Genomic DNA, 21689 nt, shown 5'->3' on the forward strand with positions numbered 1-21689 from the left:
ACTGGGTTACACTCGGGGGAACTCGGTGTAGGGATGAGATGTCAGTTAACATCGAAGATATTAACTGACATCTCATGGATTTGTCTTCGAATTGAATCATTGCACAATGGCAATGCTTTTAAAATACTGGAGGCCCTGGTTTGAATCCTGTTGATGATGCAAGTAACTTTAATGGATTTTTTCACTCTGCGGCTGAGTTAGTCGGTCTCCTTCCTATCTACACCTGAGTCGGTCGGTCTCTGGTGTATATAGCAAGCCCCCCCCCCCAGAAACTCTGGGTTTTTTCCATCCAGAAAAACACAAACAATTTACAGACACAATACATAAAAAACAGGTATATATAATCATTTACAGGCGAATATACTGGAGCAGCCATTTTTACTGCTGTAAAACATGGCTCAATGAAAAACAAGTACCATTGGAAAATTTGGTATCCTGTGCCACTGTTAGGGCTACCTCCATGGTTGGAAGACAAAGATTTTATAGCCCACCTAAAAGAAGTATCTCTCGAAATTCTTGCAATACACTGCATTGTGCACCGACATCATCTGGTTGAAAAAAAATATTAGTCCAGTTCTTTATCAATCTCTCAATATAGTTATTATAAAACCATCAATAAAATAGTCATATAGCAAATATGATCGCCTTTTCAGAAAATTTTGTGTTAATAATGAAGAACAGCATGTGAAGCTTCTTTTACATACAGAAGTTGGATGACTTTCTAAAGTAAAGCCACCTTTTCTACAAACTGTCTAACGTGATTTTTAAACCTTTTTGAAACAATAAAAAGGTTTTTTTATAAAGTGAAGGAGACAGATTTAGCAAAGGAGATCAGCAAACACAAAAACCACATATACTATATGGCTTGGATTTTTTGAATACTTCAGGAAGTATCACTTCAACTTCAAGGGGAATTAATTACGGTGATAGACTGCAGACGGGTAGTAAAAGCCTTCACTGAAAAATGAAATATTTGAAAGCAACTTAAATGAGAAAACAATTTCGTGGTATTGAAGAGTTAGCTGAAATCAATGAATCTCTCACCGAGAATGATCTTAAGAATTATTTAGATCATTTGTGTTCTTTAAAAGGTGAAATGAAAAAGAGATTTTGAGATTTATTTTCTTTTGAAGTGAAGCCATGGAGGTTAGATCCAATTAGATGCAATGCCAGGTCTGCTAGTAAAGGAATTGAAGAACTCATTGAATTAAAAGGTAACAAAAAATGCAAATATAAATTCGGAAAAAAATATAAAAAGGTGGAATGGCTGAGTTGTGGGGTTCAAAGAAATCTAACCTTCTTTATCCAACCATGTGGTCTGAAATGGCGAAAGTACTTTTTTTTTTTTCCAACATCTTATATGGTTGAAAGTGGTTTTAGTTCAGTAAATAAAATATTAACAAAAGGAAAGAAACAGAATTGATATATGTTCAAGAGGAGACATTAGAATTAAACTTGTAATATCATACCGAACATAGAACTTTTAGCTAAGAAGCATCAGGCTGGGAATCCCATTGAATAAAAAGAGTAAGTATAAAGTATTTTCTTGTTTAAAATTTCATGGGAGGCAATTAGGAAAAAAATTGTCTAAAAAGCCCTTTGGGGGCAATAATTTAAAAAAGGTTTAGAAACACTGCCTTAGAGGCATATGGGGGGGTACTGCAAAGAGCATCTTACAGTGATTTGGTAATCAAACAGAAAAGTTTGTTAACAGAAGGATTTCCCTGTTGAAAACTATTCTCTTAGATTTCAATAGGGACATCCAGAAAAAAACAAAGGAATATTGTTCAAAATATAATACTGACTTCAAACGTTAGTCCTTGATAATATTTCAGGCTACATACCAAAAACTATAGCTCTTTCACAAAATATTAAAGACGTCATCCTTACCTCCCAACACAAAACTCCATGATGCAGCCTATAGACCAAGAAATTATAGTAACTTTTAAAACCCATTATACGTACAAAATATTTTAAAAATTTACGAAAGAAATAGAAAAAGACAATAAACCATTCATAATGGAATTCTTGTGCTTGATGTTTACAATTGCAAGCAGCTTCAGTTTTCTAGTTACATAGAGACTGCTAATGTTTTTGTGATTACTGATGACCTTACACAACTTGTTCATTTATCACGATGAATCAGACAATCCTATTTACACACACACAGCACTGCTGGTCTGTTTTTTTTTTTTTATTTCTCTAGTTTATTTATTTGAATATAAAGTTTAATGAAATGATTTTTTTTGAAGGGTTACTTGGTTTCTATCAATGTCAACAAACTGATCATATTTTGGCTTATACTATTCACCTCTGGACATATTTGATGGAAAAGTACAGTATTTATTAGTAAGGCCTTTATTCTACACTGCATGTCTAGTGAGTCCTAAAACAAAAGCATTGCTAAGCTTTAAAGTTACAATCAAAAGTTGGAAGACAATGGGACTTTCCATAAACTCTGAATTTTCCTATTACAACTTGACTGTTTTATTGTATCCTCAGCTAAAAATAAAACTGACTTATTAGAACCCTCTTTTTCCAATAACTCTTGCATCAATGATTTAGATAACCTATAATACCCATGTTCTGCTCAATGCCTCCCATGCTTTCCTAAAACAAGCAGAAGAATTCTGAACAATCTTAATTCCAAGAAATTAAGGTCCTGATGGAATTTCTCTGCTTGTTCTCAAAACCTGTGCTCCAGAACTTACTTTTTTTTTTTTTTTTTTTTTTTTTATGAAAACCCCAAACACAAATTTATCAAAACCTATAGTACTTAGTGCCATGCATGGGTTGAAAAAGAAGCATGGGGGGGGAGGATGCTGGAAACTTTGCTCTAGAGACTAAACATGGGTTTCACCACTTCAAGCCTCCAATAAGCAAACTGGTGGTATTACACTGGTTGATGAGAGCCATCTGCCACCTAGAGCCTCCTTTTGTTTTACCTTTTTTTACACTCTCTTATCCCACTGGTGATTTTGATTCTGCACAGAAATTTTGCTCACAGTCAGTTACTAACAGGGGTGAACAATGGGATGATTCAACTACTATCCCATAGCTCTTACATGAAAAATAACATGCAAAGTTCACTGAAATTAGTTAAAAATGGAAGCATCTTTTAAAATCATAAAAGAAAAATGTTGTTTACAATTAATGAAAAAAAAAAATCATAACAGTAAAGTTGGTATATTCAACTGGAGGAATTAAATCAATCATGAACTACAAGACGTCCAAGTATTATGATATGATTATTTTTTGAACTACAAGACGTCCAAGTATTATGATATGATTATTTTTTGAACTACAAGACGTCCAAGTATTATGATATGATTATTTTTAAGATGCTTTGTCTTCATTGATGTTTCTGATTATGAAATTTGTTTTCCAGTGAGATGGCACAATCACTGTACTGCCATCCATTAATACTTCATATAAACAATCTTAAAAACTAAATCAACATTGTTAATGGCACGCAACATTTTTTTTTTTTTTTTTTTCAGTGTACAAGTCACAGAGCAACTTATACTCAGTGACATGTTCTAATGAAGTATTTAGACACGTCTAAAGTAACTGGGTTGGGGAAGGAAACTCTTACAAAAAAAGACATTTTCTGGGTGTTTCATATGGTGTTATTGGGTTTTGGTTTCTCTAAATGAACTAAAAGATTTTTGGTGTTATAATATACACACAGGACTAAAGGAAAAGACTGATATAAAGAAATTACTGGTCTCAAGAATGTTTTTTTCCAGAAAGAGATTTATACAGATATTTTGGATGCAGTATCTCTGCCACAAAATGACAAACAAAAGAAACTAAAATTAGCGGCTATAAAGTAAAAAAGATTTTCTTCCATGAAGACATATTTCATACGAACTTTTAAAATGTTCTGTCATGCTATTTTATATATTAGTTCATGTAAACACGAAAATAAAAAGTTTTTAAACTTCACATTTCAACTAGTCATTTTTTTTTATTGTTCAAAGCTGGGCTGCATGGGAAGACAATGCATGGGAAGAATTTTTCATAATGCTGGACTGCAAAGGATTAACTAGAACATTGCTTTAGTATTGCTACCAGTTAAAAAAAAAATTTTAATCTTGTAAAAACACTCTGGTTTCTATATTATACACTGTCCAGTCAAAACATTATGACTACTGTGTTTTGGCCATTACTCCCTGCCTGGTAGCAAACATGTCATGGCGAGAACCAGCAAACATAATACTGTAGATCCATGGCAAGCAGTGCATATGAAGTACTTGATCAACGTGGGCAAGGGGCATAATCTGACAAACTTTGAAAAAGGGATGATCATCGGATACCAGTTGAAGAGTAGCAGCATTACTTTTTCTTTTTTTTTTTTTTTTCTTTTTTATTAGTAAGCAGCCCCTAGCCAGAAACTGGCAACTTTGCTATATACATATATATTATATACAGATTCATATGACATACAGATAGTATACAGTGAAACTTCCCTTTAACGGACAGCCACGAGGAACGAAAATGTGTCCATTAGAGAGAAGTGTCCGCTAACAAGAAGTCTGAGGGAGAAAAAAAAAAAAAGAAAGAAAGAAAAATCGTTAAACATTTAATGTAAAATTAAATTAAATTATATACAGATTTTGCACAATATTTTTGTAAATAATATACATACAATTGTGCTATGCATATTATGACTTTATCTTAAGAACAATACATACAGTAATCACTTATTTTCTTCTGCACCTTCTTCCGGCTGATAATTTTGTTTTCAACATTTGTTTGGAGTGAAGAAACCATCGAAAGTCCTTCAGTATCTTCTTCAGCGGCGAAAAACATTTTTAAACAATTGATTTGTATGAGTGCTTCTTCTATTTTCATCAGTGGTTCGTCGTTAATATGTTCTTCAACAGAATGACCTCCTTCCATTTCTTCATCCTCATGAGGAACTTCTTGAAAAATATCGATGATAATGTCGTTGATATTTAGAGCACCATCTTCTGTACTGAGGTTTGAGTCTATATCTTTGTAGCCAGGGTCACTTGTAGCTGAAGTATCGTACATTATCAATAGATGTTGACGTACTTGTTCTTCTTGGTGCTCCACATTGCTGTTCACAACTTCAATTTTGCGTTTGAGAAGCCAGACTTTACAAAACAGTTCATGACAGTTTGTTTTCTAATTGCATTTACTGAAGAGGAAATCCATTGAATCGCATCTAGGATGCTGATTTTCTTTGCAAGGTCACTCGCACATGTTACATCGTTCATGTTTGCAATGAGATGTCTTAAAACACGTTTTCTGTAGTGAAGTTTAAAATTTTTTATTATCCCTTAATCCAAGGGCTGACACTCTGCAGATGTGTTTGGTGGCAAAAAAATGATTTGAATGTTGGAAAATTCAATGTGCGGGTGAGATGCAGCATTATCCATGAAAAGAATAATTTTTCTGTTTTGACGAATCATGTTTTGGTTAAAGTGACTTATCCATTCGCTCATGATATCTCGTGTCATCCACGCTTTTTTATTAGACTTCCAGTCAACATCCAAAAGATTCAACTTTATGCCCTTGAAACAACGAGGATTTTGTGGGTTTCCTATAACAAGAGGTTGTTCAAAGTCTCCCAGCATATTTGTACACAATAGTACAGTCAAGCGTTCCTTAGAAATTTTTCTGCCCTGGCATTTTCGTTTTTTAGACTCGTGTTTTCAGGAAGAGCTTTAAAAAAACAACCCTGTTTCGTCACAGTTGTAAATATCCTTAGCTTCAAAATCACGACATAACTCTTCCAATTTGACGGTCCACTCTGTTACAACCCCAGTTATCAACAGATCCACCTTCACCACTTACGGTTTTCCAAGAAATTTTATGCCGAGCTTTGAACTTGTCTAGCCATCCCCCAGAACTCATTTACTCCCATAGATTTCGCAACCTCCAAAGCCTTTTCCCTAATAATAGGCCCATTAATGGGAATTTTTTTTAGCACGTGCGCGACAAATTTGAAGTCCAACAGTTTTCGGGAATGATTTTTGAACCTGATCATTTACGTGTTGCCAAAATTGTTTGAGCAGTTCATTTTTTTTCTTTAGGATGTCGCTTACCTGCGTCTTCCCGATTTTGAATTTTACAGCGAGATTGCGAACACTATTTTATTGCCGATCATACGCATTAATGAGTTCGACTATCTTTTAAAGTTAAATGTTTACGAGAAGACATTGTGCACTTCACATGACACTGAACAAAACTGAAACTGAAAAGACGAAAGGCTGACCATATTCCCCCCCTCCCTGCACACACTGAATTCATCAGAAGTTTTACACGTGCCTTAAAATTCTTGAAAAAGGGTTTAGAACCGCGACGTAAACCTTGATAAAATTCAGAGAATCGGAAATAGAAAATAAACACACAATTGAGGCAATACGTGGAAGAAACGTTCCTAGAAAAAGGGCCGTGAGCTCGCCCGCTGTCCGTTATGGGGAGATCAAAATATGTGCAAATCTAAATGAAACAGTGCAGATTGCCTGTCCGCGTCCGTTACAGAGAATGTCCGCTAGACAGAAGCTGCAAACACGTTAAAACCAATGGAGGTGAGTTGGGGAATTTGAAAATGTCCGTTGTAGAGAGATGTCCGTTAACAAGAGGTGTCCGTTAGGAGAAGTTTCACTGTATACAGATTCATATGATATACAGTTAATATACAAATTCATATGATATACAGATAATATGCAGATTCATATGATATACAGAAATATAAATCATAAATATAAATTACGGCATAAGGAACCACAGGACAAGCACATGGCACAATAAGCCATATGACATGAATAAGACCAAATGTGGCACAAGGAGCCACTGATCTTAAGAAGTCATGAAGACAAATAACAATATGGTCACAAGTAACTACATAAATTGTGCAATAAGGTTGGCCTGTTTACAAAGGTACAAGATGATCATTAACTACCAGGTCAATTACACAGTTTATTTCAGCATCTTTAACTGTTACACAGAATTCATGTCAATAGTCTATAAGCCTTATACTGTTCTTTCCTCAAGTTCAAGCAAACACTAATCTTGTCTGGAATAATTTCTTGGAAAATTTTTGAAAAGCCTGAAAATCTTCCTCAGTCTTAATTAATTGAGCTTCATCACCTTCAGTCAGGTGAGCAACATTAGGACTAGTACATAAAAATTCATTTCTGAGATCCAAGTACTCATGACAATAACATAAAACATGACTCCATGTCTCCAGAGCTGTTCAGTGATACTGCGACCTTTCCAAAACACCCAGCTGATTCAGCTTTGCAAAAAATCAGCCATGACCAATTAACACATTCGCTGCCGATCACGCACCAGCGCGTGATGTCGCAGCAGTATTGAAGAGCCGATCACGCTCTGGCGCGGGATGTGGCATCATTACCCAGTAGCCAATCACAAGCGGGATTCACTAGACTTTTGTATGAAGTTGTCAACTTCAGTTGGCATTGTGTTTCTGCTGTTTATATTTGTTTTGGCGTCAAGTAAAGGGTTTAAACTATATGTAGTTGTATGTGGTGTTGAATATTTTGTTACGTGACGTGAGGAAAAGCCTTATAATATGAGTTGTGCAGATGACAGTTTAGCAGGCCAGTCGGGCCCGAAAAGAAGAAAAGTGCACTATAAAAAATCCCTTACAGATGAAGAAATTGCAGAAATATTGGAGGATTTATCTGACGTATATTCCAGTGACGTCAGTTACGACGATGATGAAGATTTTATCCCTCCAAAGGACGCTTCGGATTCGGAAAGTGTAGATGAAGAAGGTATTGTGGAAGAGGCTACACTTTCACTGCAGGATCCCTGTAAGTTGGAAAACGTCGTGTGGGAAAATGACGTAACATTGATGAAACAGTTTAGTTTCACAAAATCCGAGTCTTTGCTGCAACCCGTGCCAGGTGAGAATCCAATAGATTACTTTCGTCATTTATTAACCGACAATATCTTGGATGAAATAATTACACAAACAAATGTTTATGCTCATGAAATACTTCTTCCCAGAGAAAATAAAGAACATTCTCGAATAAATGCATGGAAGGACACCACTAGAGATGAAATGCTGGTATTTTTAGGATTAATTTTACATATGGGAACCATTTGACTGAACCGCATACAAGATTATTGGAAAACAGATAAGCTGTTCGGATTACATGTATTCGCAGACAACATGAGTAGGAATCGTTTCTTATTATTACTGCGGGCCTTGCATTTTGCAAAAAATCCAGAAAAGAAAGAGGTATGTCCACGGGATCGCCTATATAAAATTCGGAAAATGGTGAATCTGTTCAATGAACGAATGTCGGAAATATATTATCCAGGACGTGAGATTAGCTTAGATGAGTCTATGATATTGTGGCGTGGAAGGCTTGTTTTTCGACAGTACATTCAAAACAAACGCCATAAGTACGGCATCAAGTTGTATATGATCACAACGCCTACTGGCATGGTTATCAAATTTCAAGTGTACAGTAATACCCCGAAGTTACGCGATAGGTGGGTCCGACGAAAATCGCGTAAGTCGAATTCGCGTAAGTCGGGGTACAACTTTGCATATAAATACATATAAATTTTGCTTAATTGGGACCAAGGACTAACAAAAACACTAGTTTAGAAGAAAAATATTAATAAAATTGCAGTTCTTTATACATATTAATACAAAATATGTATTAAAAAAACAAATGACTTACCTAAAAAAGTTATTTCGATGTCGATGGCTTCATAAAATCTAACAAATTCGTCTGACGACACAGCGCCTTCTTTTTTTCACGCAGAATTTCTTCGTAGCAAGCTAATAATTTTTTTATTCCTTGCTTTGTAGCTATAACGCGTTCTTCGTTGGAGTCTATGTTTTCTAAAATTTTTAAGCCCTTTTCAATTGAGCTAAGTTTGCAATTCAATAACTTTTCAATTCAAGTTTGCAATTGTCATATGCTTTTCGCCGTTGCCTCATTTACGCCTGTAGCACGTGCAATATCACATGGTCTTTCATTTCGCTCAAAGCGTTTCACAATTTCATATTTTTTTCTCTATCGACAGAGGCGGACTGGCCATAAGCCTTACCGGGGAAACCCCGGTGCGCCGGTGTGATTTTGGCCATAAACCATAGTATGAGGCCACTATAAATTTTCCCCTGGTAAGAATTTTTGATCCAGTCCGCCTCTGTTTATCGATAATTGCTTTTCTTTTTCTCTCTGAATCTGCAGTGTCTTCACCAGGACGCTTCCTTTTCACACCTTTTAATTAAGTATTTTACTCATTTTTAGGGAATAAAGCGCAATTACAAAACGAGAAGGCACGCTTGATACGCATAAACAAAGCTGCGCGCATGTAGCAACTGAATAAACAACACCATAAAAGCAGAGATACACTATTAACACCTCACATTTCTAGGGGTTACTACCATAAAACAATAAAAATCCAGTTGTGTTTCTGCTAGTGAAATCTGTTATAAACTGGTAGTAAACTCGATCTAATTGCATTTGCGATTATACCCATAGCTGGAATTGTGTTGGTTTTTACGTTATTATGGTGAAATGTGTTTCCCCTTCACTGATATAAAAAACATAAAAGCAGCAAGTTGAATTTTGTTCATCTTTCGCTCTCATTCTCCGCCGTCGCACTGTATATCGATAACATATGAAAAACGACCTTGAAGATAGTGGGCGGCAGCGTTGCCAAACGAAAAAATCAAGAACCGCGTAACTCCGAGTTCGCGTAAGTCGGGGTATTACTGTATACCGGTATGTTGGATGATTCTGGTGGAAAAGGACATGCACAAAAAGTCGTCATGAACTTACTTGATGGGATGTTAGATGTCGGGCATAGCATATTTATGGACAATTATTACAATAGCTATGAACTCGCTAAGTGTCTCGCTGACAGACAAACACATTGTACTGGGACAATCAGAAGTAATAGGAAAACATTTCCGAAAGAGGTTCGAGAAAAAAAAACTGAAGAAAGGAGAAACTTTATCAAGGTGTGCTCGTGGTGTAATGATTGCTAAGTGGAAGGATAGAAGAGATGTCAGTTACATATCTACAGAATACCAAAATGATATGGTGGAAATGCAAACAAACGAGGCGAACTGAAATCAAAACCATTGCCTATAATTGAGTATAATAGGTTTATGTCAGGCATTGACAAGCAAGATCAAATGCTTGCCTATTATCCTTGCGAAAGGAAAACTATTAGGTGGCCTACAAAAATATTTATGCATATTTTGCAACTAATAATGATAAATGCACACCATATCTATAATAAATATTCACATAACAAGGTGCAACTTTATGACTTCCGTTTATCAGTTATCAGATCTTTATTAAAACAGCCATCTGATCTCCCTCATACTGTGCATCATGTACCTGAACTGGAACATGTGCTCAAACCACGGGAAGAAAGAAAAGGTGGAAAGATATTGAGGAAGCAATGCAAACGTTGCTATTCCGAAGGGAAACGTAAGGATACAATCTATATCTGCAGTGTTTGTGAAGGATCACCCGGCTATTGCTTAGATTGTGCGAAAATTATACATAAGTAATATTCTGACACAGTATTTATAATCTGTATTGGTTCGGTATGAAATAAAACGTATTTCTTAATGTTACCATGTTTTTTGTTTTATTATTTACAAACTATATTATTATGTTTTTATGTCACGCGCCAGCGCGTGATGCGGCATTTAAAGCCAAATTTGACCTCCAGTGCCTATCACGCGCTGGCGCGTGAATCTCAAAATCTTTTGGAAACTGCTTATACGACACTTAAATATTGATATGGTATACCGAACAATCCCTTATTACCAATTTTCAAGCTTTTTGGTTACAGAAACACAGTCGGCTTCTGGCGACAGTCTCCGCCTTCTGTGCCGCGCTATTGACGATAGCATGCTGACTGATGACCGGCAGCGAACGTGTTAATAAAAACATAGTTTGTAAATTAGCCACAAACCATTTTTCGTACAGAACATCAACAACAGAGATATTGTTTGTTTGTTATTTTTGGTTTTTAGGAACATTAGCAACTAAAGCCATATTGCTCCAGGGATATGCAGTGGTCATTCCCTGACTTTCCCGCATCCTCCATATTTGGTGGTCACAACAACAGAGAGAAAGAATGTATGAGTTATTTCGCCTTTATTTGAGTTAGCCTATCACTGATTCCAAAGAGTCATTAAGATATCTAATATTTGCTTGGCCTCATTCTTATGATCATTAGCCAAATCCAACTCAAGATCACGAATAATAAAAGGAGTTCCATACCAAATGCTGAAAGTCATTACTCTGTAAATCAGAAAAGGGTCAATTGACATTTTCCTTGTAACAATCTGTAGCACATCAGTGGAGATAGTTCTACAAACTAGAGCAATCTTCAGGAGCATCATCCTCTGAATGGAATACAGTTTTCTTATATATATTTTTTTTAAATTAACACAGTCTATCCAAGCTGAGATACCATAAGACACAATAGGAAGGAAAACACAGTCATAAAGAAGAGATAATGCCCTACATCTAATACCCCCAATCCTTCCTAGTAATTCTTGCTATCACATTAACAAATTTTGCAAACTTTTCAGATAGAAAATTGATATGGGTGCCAAATCTAAGACCTCTGTCAATGAAGCCTCCAAAATATTTAATATTCTTAATGGACTTTAAACTTTCACAACCAAGCACATGAAGTTCTCTATGAACAGATAGGTTCCCCTTTAGCAATAATATTTGTTTTTGACCTAGATATTGTTAATTTATGGATGTCACACCAAGCATTCAGATCTTTTATTATTTCATTAGATCATTGTTCAATTTGTAGCCATGAAGAGCCTTCAAGTAATATTACCAGGTCATCTGCATGTGCAATCATATGAACATGATTATATTTCTTCTGTAACCAATCCTCTAATACCAATTTCCACATTAGCGTCCCAAAAACAGATCTTTGCGGACATCCTCGAATAGTGATCTAGTTACCGAATTCCAACTAGACTTAACTGTAAAAGATCTTTCCTTAAAATAATCCACTATGACGTTATAAAGCTGATGGGAGCATTTTGCAAGGTGAAGCATCAATAACACACTGTCCCAAGAGATATTATCAAAAGCACCTTCAAAATCAACGAAAATGCCAAGAACATATTTTGCATTTGAATATCTAATCAATTTAACCAAAGATTTTAGAGCATCCTCTGTACCACAACCAGGAGTAAAGTCATATTGTTTATTTGAGAATCCCAAGTTTTCTTGAATATATTGCAATATTCACTGTGAAAGCATGCAATTCACAGACCTTGCCCAAACCCAAAAGAAGAGCAATTGGACGATAAGAAAAGGGCTCAGTTTTAGATTTTTCAGGTGAATTCAAGATGATCCTAGAAGAGCATCCTTCCAAAGCAAGGGAAAAATTCCTTCAAGCAGGAATTTGTTGAAAACAAGAAGATGCTCAGGAAACAGTTTGAAGAAATGCTTAATAACTTCCCCTTCAATGAGGTCCATAGCTGGACACCTGTTATTACAAATTTTGTTAACAGTTAAATAATATTTGCACAAATTAAGGCCAATTAATACCTTCCACTGAAAATGGTTCCTCTTGAATATCGCTAACACCACCACAATCTAACCGATCAGTACTATCAGAATACTCCAATCCTCATCAATATGAAGATGAGATCAAGGATAACATTAATACTGCCAAGCCAATCTACAGTTTCAGAGTCTCCACAATGCATAGAACTTATCATATCCCTAGATGGCCTTAATTTGTGCAAACACAACTTATACACAATACCCCATGGATCCCCATTACCAGCTGTTTGCACTATGTTTTTCCATGCATCAAATTTCCTTTTAGCTAATAAACAGGTATATTTTCTTTTGATCAACTGATACTCAGTTTTCAACCTAGCAATAGATTCTTTATTATCCCACAATTTCTGATGTTGGAACTTCTTACGCACCCTGTTAACCTCCCTCCAGAGATCAGTAAGATCAGAGGACCACAACTACACCGGAGCACGTTTACTTTGCTTTAATTTCATTGACTCCCTCGAGGCATCAAATAACTTCTGTTGTAATAAATGAACCAAGTCAAATGCATTAATCCTATCCATCTCAGCTAACGACATTTCACCAAAAATTGTCCTAACAAATCTGTAAAACTTACCCCAGTCGGCTTGCTTAATCACAAATCCTCGAAGTTGTAACAAATGAGGCTCAATAAATCTATTTCTAGCACAGCCTAAGTTGAAAATAATCGCTCTGTGATCGCTGTTAATCCAATCTAGTTTAACTTGCCAATTAGATATGAAATTGAAGACCGTACTACTGGCTAACATTACATCTGTTAGACTCACCATTAACACTCCAAAACGTCGGTTCATTACCAGGCTTATTAATGAACTCAAATTTAGATGTGGATATCAGCTCTTTAAATAACCTGCCTCTGACATCCATAAATCTAGAATGCCATAAAAAAATTTTAGCATTTGAATCCAGACAGATAATCGAATTGAATCGATAAGACAGATAATCGATAACTGAAAGGCAGAACTTTTCTGCCTTTCAATCTGAATAACCCCTCTTCCAAATAGCTAAGAGAGCAATGAAGGTCCGCATCAGGCTGAGAGTACATACATATAATGAAAAATTGTCCCCAACTAGCTTCAATATCAACACAGACTGCATGCGATGTACATAAGGAATCAATTCTGGTCACAACCAGATCAGAGATGAAAATGAGTATAGCAACCCTTAGTTTGTCACACTTCTTTGAGACAATTCTGATAGAGTTGGGATATCCAGTTAGCTGACCACTAGAAACATAAGGTTCCTGAACACAAAAAATGTCAATCCTTTCACGTTCACAAACTAATCTTAGTTCATCTGCTATAGATCTTGCACGCAGCACATTAATTTGGAGAACCTTGAGTTTTCCGTACATATTATTTCTATGGTTAAGAGTGCTATTGCTCTTTACCATAAAATGCAGAATACATTCTTTCCTTAGTAACTTTCAGTACAAATATATATTCAAGACACTTCTTAACTCTAACTGTCCACAATGGAACAACACTGAGGTTTGTTTTTATTTTTACAAAATTTAAAATTATGACCTGCCACACCACATAAACTGCAAACTGGCCTATCACTTCTACATGTCTTAGAAGTGTGCCCATACCTATAACAATTATAACAAATGGTAACCAAATGAAATTCCTTAAACCTGTAGTGCATCAATCCAATAAAGATCCAATCTGTGTTTGTTTATCAAGAAACTTTTTAACTCTACAGGATATTTCCAAGATTTTTCATTAAAAAAATGTATTTTCACATCATCACTGACATCATCTCTGCATAGACCCATATGTATTAGGTTTCTTTCTTTCTTTCTTAGGTTTCTTTAACACTTTAAACCAGGTTTCTTAGACTTAGTGATATTCAATTTATGAGGTCATTTGTCCTAATATCCTCAAGCTCCTTGTTAGACTCCATCTCAATCGCAATACCCTTGTCAAATGGTCTTCTCATTCTCATAATTTGTACCCTTTTAAGCAAATTTTCCACGATTTTAGAGACCGCCTTTTCTACATCCATGCTAGACTTACATTTAGAATCATGTTCAGGCCTCATCAGAAGTACATCTTTAGAACTAACATTATTTCTAAGCCTAATATTCTGCTTTGCATAGCTGTCATAATTAGTTATATTATCCTTCCACTTTTCCTTAATGACATTTTTAACAACTTCAATGTATAGCTTGCCAGTACACCTCAAACCTGCAATTATTGCAATATATTCAGTTAGTAACCCCTCTGAACATCTATTTCTCTCTTTCAAGCCTTCATTATCTATTCCCAATTTCAAGGCCAAACTTTCCAGATAACCCCATCTAGCCAATATTTGAGAGAGAGCATCAAATATTGGTAGCAGTATTACAGAAACTGTGAATATTGTGGGCTATTTACAGAATGCTGTAGTTTAGGTGTTACAGGAGTGGACAGATAGAGGACAGAGTAGCAGTAGCAGGTGACCATACCGCATCAATAGTCATGAATATATAATGTTCCACTTTGGTGAGCAGTAGATGGAAAATAGTGGAACAGTTGACCAAGGACTTTAACTAGGGGATGACCAGCAGTGTTTTCAAAGTCATAATTCAATGAACCTTCCTGCATGTGGGCATCTGGAGTATATGCCCAGTCAAGGTATCTATGCTTATGGCCACCCATCACCAATAATGCTTAAAAATGTATCACTGAACCGCTGACAACTGGAAAAGAGTTGCCTTTTCCAATGAATCACATTTCTTGCTATGCCATGTGAACAGTAGAGGGAGAATATTGTGACAAACTGCATAGAGGAATCACTCCAATGTCCTGGTCCATCAGACATAAGCAGATAGTGGCTGTGTTTTGCTACTGGGGATGTTTTTCTGGGAATTGAATCTTCTGGAGCCCTTATAACCCTAGACTGATTCTGAATGCTAAAAACTACCTATCCATTGTGGCTGATCATGTAGAACCCTTCATGGTGGCTGTGCCCCCAGATGGCATGGGTGGCCACTTTCTTGTTTGGTTTGCCAAACAAGAAAGTGGCTTTCAGATAATACCTTGGATGCAGATTTTGACAGATATGAATCCCACAGAACAACTCTGGAATTGTGTGGATCAACATATTTGGCATTTGTATCCTCTATCACAAATCTACAAGAAGAAATCCTGGTGTTCAAAACCATGCTTTGCTGTGTGGCAAGCAAGGGGAGAACATACCCACTATTAGGTAGGTGGTCACAATGGTTTAACGAGACAGTGTATTTAATATACAATTATACAATTTTTTTTTTTTTTTTTTTTTTTACTTTTTTTAGCAATCACTTCAGTAAAAATTTGGTGGAAGAAAAAAATTAATGATTGTGACAAGAAAAAAAAAGGCATACCAGTTAAAGGAGAAACACTTTTTACAACAGGAACCATTATGCCATCTTGTAATATTACTTTTGCTTGCTCCGAACAGAAAATGGAATTAATGTTCTGCATACGCTCCTGTGACATGTCTGAAAAATGGCTCTTCTCACTTTCCATATTCTGAAAGTAAACAGGAAGAAAATTAATAATAAATTTAATCATGATGCCTTGAAAAGTCTATTTTGCAGAAAGTTCAGGTGTTGAAAACATAAGTGGAGTGGTCAATGAGTGTTTTGCCCTCAGCTAGAAACATTAGGAATTTAAAAAATTGGCTGGAATTTCATCCTTCTACAGCGGTGTTTCCCAACGTGCGTCCCACGCCCCACATGGGGGAAATTTGATTGTTCAGGGGACAATTCAAAAATTGCTCGTCTAGAGTTTAAAACAACCGCCTACTATGATTTAACTTGTACAAAAGAAGAATTGTTGGTATCTCAATTTGAAATAAGCATTCGTTAAATGTTGTACTTTCAACAGAACCGCACTTGAAAGTTTGGAGTAATATCAACTACAGTTTGCTCAGAGAGTATTGCTTACTATGCCTAGTGAAGGAATAGTACATACTGTATTGGACAATTGCTTATGGCATGCGCAATGCGCAAGCAAAGTAGTTGTCTACTGTAGCCTACCGCAAACTCCGCATGTTATATGAAATAGGTAATTCCTTTCATACAAGCGCTTGTTTGGGCGTCGTGACTGTGCATTTGGATAGGTTTGGCGATCTCAAATTAAAATAAAAAATTACTTTGTCTGCACACAGAATTATTATTAATGAAGAACCGTGATACACAATGGTATGTATTTGTCGTATATGTATATTTCTGTGGTCTCAGTAAATAAGCAAATAAGTCCAAAAACTCGAATTTGCAGGAGAGGAAAAATAAACTTCACACTCTCATATAAACATGCATATATTCGAATATACAAATATTTATTACTCACGCTAAAACTACAATAACAAAGATATCTGCATGTCACATAATAGTAAATAATAAATACTTTATTATAGTGCACTTATCTCATTTTTGACAAATTAGACTTATCCGCTTGTTCACAGAGACCACAGATTTAATAGCCCGAATTCAGTAATTTGTGTGATTTATTCATTCAAAAAGCATACTAATAATTAATTTTGATATATTAAAATAAAATTAAATTAACTTTAATGCATAGTTTATTTTTAGTTTTTGATTTATCTTATATTTATTTCTTTCAGTTGCACAGTAAAATAAGTAGTGCAAGTAAAAAAAAAAGTTTGTCAGTATTCAGAGGAATACTTAAAATTTGGTTTCATACCCACTGTCCATGATCAAAGGTCACCTTTTTGTCTTTTATGCCAACAATGCTTGACCAACGAATCAATGAAGCGAGGTCGTCTTGAGGTGAATTTGAAGGCGAAACATAATGCTCATGTAAATTCAGATTTAAATTACTTTCAAACTTTAAAGAAGAATTTTGAAAAATGAGCAACATTAAAGTCTCTGTTTATTGCTCATACTGCAACTGTCAATCGTACTCTTGAGGCTAGTTATGAAATTTCTTTACTCATTGCTAAATCTGGGAAAAATCATACTACAGGAGAGAATTTAATCAAACCATCAATATCAGCATTTCTTAAAACAGTTCTGGAAAAAGATGACAAAGACGTGAAAGCTATGCCACTCAATAACAATACTGTTAGCAGAAGAATAGATGAAATGAGTGAAGATATTGAAATACAACTTGTTGGAAAGCTGAAAACAAGAAAATTCTCAGTGCAAATGGATGAATCAACTTTGAGAGATAGTGAAGCCGTACTGATAACTTATGTAAGATATATTGATAAAGGTAATTTTGCTGAAGAAATGTTATTCTGTAAATCATTAGAGAGCACCACTATCTCCAAAGATATATATAATAAGCTAAAAAATTGCTTAGATGACTATAATATACCAATGAAAAATATAACATCTTGTGCTGCAAATGGTGCTCCTAATATGATGGGCAAGAAAAATGGCTGCTTAAAATTGATGAAAGATGAGAATCCAGAAATGCTTCTTGTGCATTGTGTTATTCATAGGGAAAACTTGATAGCTAAAAATATTTCGCCTGTTCTTAATGAAGTACTAAAATCAGTTGTAAAGTGTGTCAATGGTATTAAAGCTAATGCCAAATGTGAGTTTCTTCAAGCTTTTTTGTGAAAAACAAAATGCAGACCATGTAAGACTTTTACTTCACACTGAAGTAAGGTGGCTCTCAAAAGGGAACTGCTTGAAAATATTTATGGAACTATTTGATACTATTAGTGACTTTTTAAGTGACAAACCTGAAATGAAGCATCTGTTAACGGTCGATGGTAAAGCATTCGTGAGTTATTTAGCCGATATCTTTGAAAAACTAAATATATTAAATAAACAACTTCAAGGAACAACTAAAATTCTCGTTGATGCAAAAGCGAAGATATTTGGTTTCATTACATTTATTGAATTATGTCAAAAATATATTTGTAACAAAAATTTTGAACAGTTTCGTTGGCTGCAAAAATTTGAAGTAACTGATAGCGCTGTACTTGTTATTGTCGATCATCTGAAAATTCTGTCCGCTGATTTAAAAGAAAGGTTTTCTGATTTAAAACAAATTGATTTTACAACCTGGATGATGCAACCAATGTTAGTGGATTTGTCTGATGTATCAATGCAGTGCCAAGAAGAACTCTCAGAAATACAAAATGATGAGTCAGTTAAAACTTTATTCAATATAAAAGGAGCGATGGCATGGCTTTGTGATGAAACAGAAATTAAATACCCAAATTCAACCAACTTTGCAAGAGAGCTATTGTTACCATTTCCATCTTCATATTTAGCTGAATGTGGATTTAGTGCCATAAATGATTTGTTACTAAAGAAAAGAAATCGACTGGATATCACAAAACGGGAAGACTTGAAACTGAAGCTGACTAAATTGGAGCCCAATATAAAATCTCTCTGTGGCAAGCATCAAGCACAAGGGTCTCACTAAATTTAGTGCACTCATCTAGAAGTGACTTCACATGGAATGTTGAAATTATTAAACAATTAAATAATAATTACTAAAAATTAAAATATTATAGAAAAATCTTTCATATAAATTATTTTGTACTTGAATTTTAGTTGTCTATTATATGTTTTGAAAATTTACTTACTGTTTTTTTCTTAATAATTTCCTAATGATTTCTTCCTAAAACCTAAGTCTTGTGTCCTGAACAAGTTGTAATTAGGCTTCATTTAGGGAATAATTCAATTTTTGAATATAAAAAATATGTATATGTTACATAGGGGGCATCAGAATTTTAGAAAGACTTAGGTGGGGCATGGTAAAAAAAAGGTTGGGAAACACCCTTCTACAGCTACCTTCTAGAACTACACTTTTTTTTTTTTTATTCTGTGGATAAGCTGTTTCAGGCCTTTGTGATAACTGAAGTATTTCCCTTAGAAACATTTGGTTATCACAAAATAAGTAGTATTTCAGGTTAATGCATGTGAAAATGAACAGTTTTAAATTTAAAATTAAGCTTCAGGATTCGTGAAATTAACATTCATGCTGAAGATATAACCAAGGATTTTCAATCACAAAATCACAGGCTGCCTAGGACTGTTAAGAAGCAGTATTGTTATAGCCTCTTCACCATGTGCAGAAACACAATCCTTTAGAAATGGTCCATCCAAAATGCTAAAATTAAAATATTTGAATATCTCTTTATTGTGTCTAGAAAAAAATTCAAACAACAGTTCCCAAAAGGTGAGATTCTTCAAATTATCTGTCTTCTCAGCTTCATTCAACCTCACCATTTAACTAAAAAAAAAGCTTCATTTAAAGCTTCCCTCACCTCTTTAAAAGGAAGTGTGTATGCATAAACATTGAATTTAATAAATGACTGTATAACAAAGATCAGCTTAACAAGTATCTCTTTAAGTAATATAGAATATACTATTTATTTAATAAAAAATGGAATTATAACAACTCTAATTCCATTGCACACTTCTAAAATCTGCTTGTTTATATTTCTGGATTTTCAAGATTTAATAAAATTCTAAAAATGGCAGGAGTTGATTTTACATTGTTGAAACCTTCAGAATTTCTTTTTTTTTTTTTCATCTGTGTATATTTCTGATTTATGGGATGACTTCTTATTTTAGGAGTATGCTGTGGTGACAATTTTAAGAAGCAGAACAAAAGTATCTTCAGTCTCTGTTATAACTATAAAAGAATTTAGCACTGAGAGCAACAATTTTAACCCAAAGTTACAATACAACAGAATCATAAGAGTGCTTCTGAGAACACACATCAGAAAGACTCATCAGAAGACTGGAATGAATAAGGGAAAATAATAGGTTTTATGTAGACAAAAGATACTGTCACAAATTAAGACTATTACAAAATTAGTATCAGAACTTAATAGACCAGCTGGAAATATTTCAGGGGTAGATGCTGCATTTCATAAAATAACTAAAACCAATATAACTGAAAAATTATTAAATACCAGTCATTTCTTTATTTACACAGAAGATACATTCCTGAAAAGTATCATGTAAATTAGGAAATGATTTTCTGTAAAAAATAATCGAAAAGGGTTGAGGGGAGGAGAGGAGTTGCATGCAAAGTTCAGGTCAATGCATATGGTTGAACTTCCATATGACAGACAATTTTATAGGTTTAGTCATTTAAAATTTGTCAAGTAGTACCAAAAGTTATTTTTATATAGAAATTATTTTTAAATGCATATTGATTACATAGAGGATAAAGTTGCACTACAAAATTTGCTGTTCTTGGGTCATCAACCAGACTTGTCACAGTGCACAAGTGCACTGGGGGTCATTTTCAACTCCAAGTTATCCTTCAACAATCACATAAACCTGATACAGTCGAGGCTGACTTCACTACGCTGGTCACCAAACAACAGCTGCTCCACACCACCGACCCAAATCTGGTAAAATGATACATCATATCAAACCTATACCCGACAATACTGTATGCTTCAGATATATAGGCCTTGGCTGCCGAATCCAACATTAAAAGAATATTCTCTGCCGAATTCTGGCTTCTAAAATGGGCGAACAGCAAACTCTGCATTCCCCCAGCTCTCAGATCAAACAGTTATCAGGTGCCCTTCAACTGCACAGGCTCCAATCCTACGTCAGAGAAAGAAGACTGCTATTCACCATCAAGATGGCCACCAGTAAAATTACAGAGCCGAACTTCTAGGATAACTGCTCTTGGCACATTCCTCTCCCTTACCTCTGGTCATCAGCACAGCTGCTAGCAAACCATAACTGGCTAGTACTAACCGGCAGATTCCTACTAAAGCAAATGCTGCCCTCTGCAAGCAATCGACGGGGACTTCCAAGAAGTGGTCAACAATAAAAAATACACAAAGGGAATCCTCATCAAACTGAAAATGTAGAACTGTGCTTCTTTGCCTTCCAATAATCTGGATTTATGTAACATATATGTTTTTCTCATGTTTATCTCTTTTGTAAACATGTATTGTAAACCCTTGGCACCACCATGCCATGATGGGACTAATTTTTTGTATATCATACTGCAATTAAAGATTCTATTCTATTCTATTCTACAGTTCTCACATATTCAAGTTTATGCAGTTTTATCGTGAGCTGAAAACCTGGATTTTACTCATAGTGAAATGCTATACTCCCTCTGCCTAAAGCACTCTTTAAAGAGATCTTCAGGAATTCATTCCGTCACC

The 21689-nt window shown here is 35.1% G+C and overlaps 1 protein-coding gene across 5 annotated transcripts in view; it reads right to left on the minus strand.

Moving 5' to 3' along the window:
* Nucleotides 1-21689, minus strand: part of pps (protein partner of snf) — a 656065-nt gene that overhangs the window by 412898 nt on the left and 221478 nt on the right. For all 5 annotated transcript variants that reach the window (XM_090386465.1, XM_090386467.1, XM_090386466.1 and 2 more), the window contains one exon: nt 15940-16087. In XM_090386465.1, coding sequence (XP_090242591.1) covers nt 15940-16084 — 145 coding nt within the window. In that variant the 5' untranslated portion in view covers nt 16085-16087. The remainder of the gene's footprint in view (nt 1-15939; nt 16088-21689) is intronic.

Source organism: Mastigoproctus giganteus, chromosome 12 (genome assembly GCF_048544385.1).
Source record: "Mastigoproctus giganteus isolate SK-2022 chromosome 12, ASM4854438v1, whole genome shotgun sequence".
Taxonomy (NCBI): Eukaryota; Metazoa; Arthropoda; class Arachnida; order Uropygi; family Thelyphonidae; genus Mastigoproctus; species Mastigoproctus giganteus.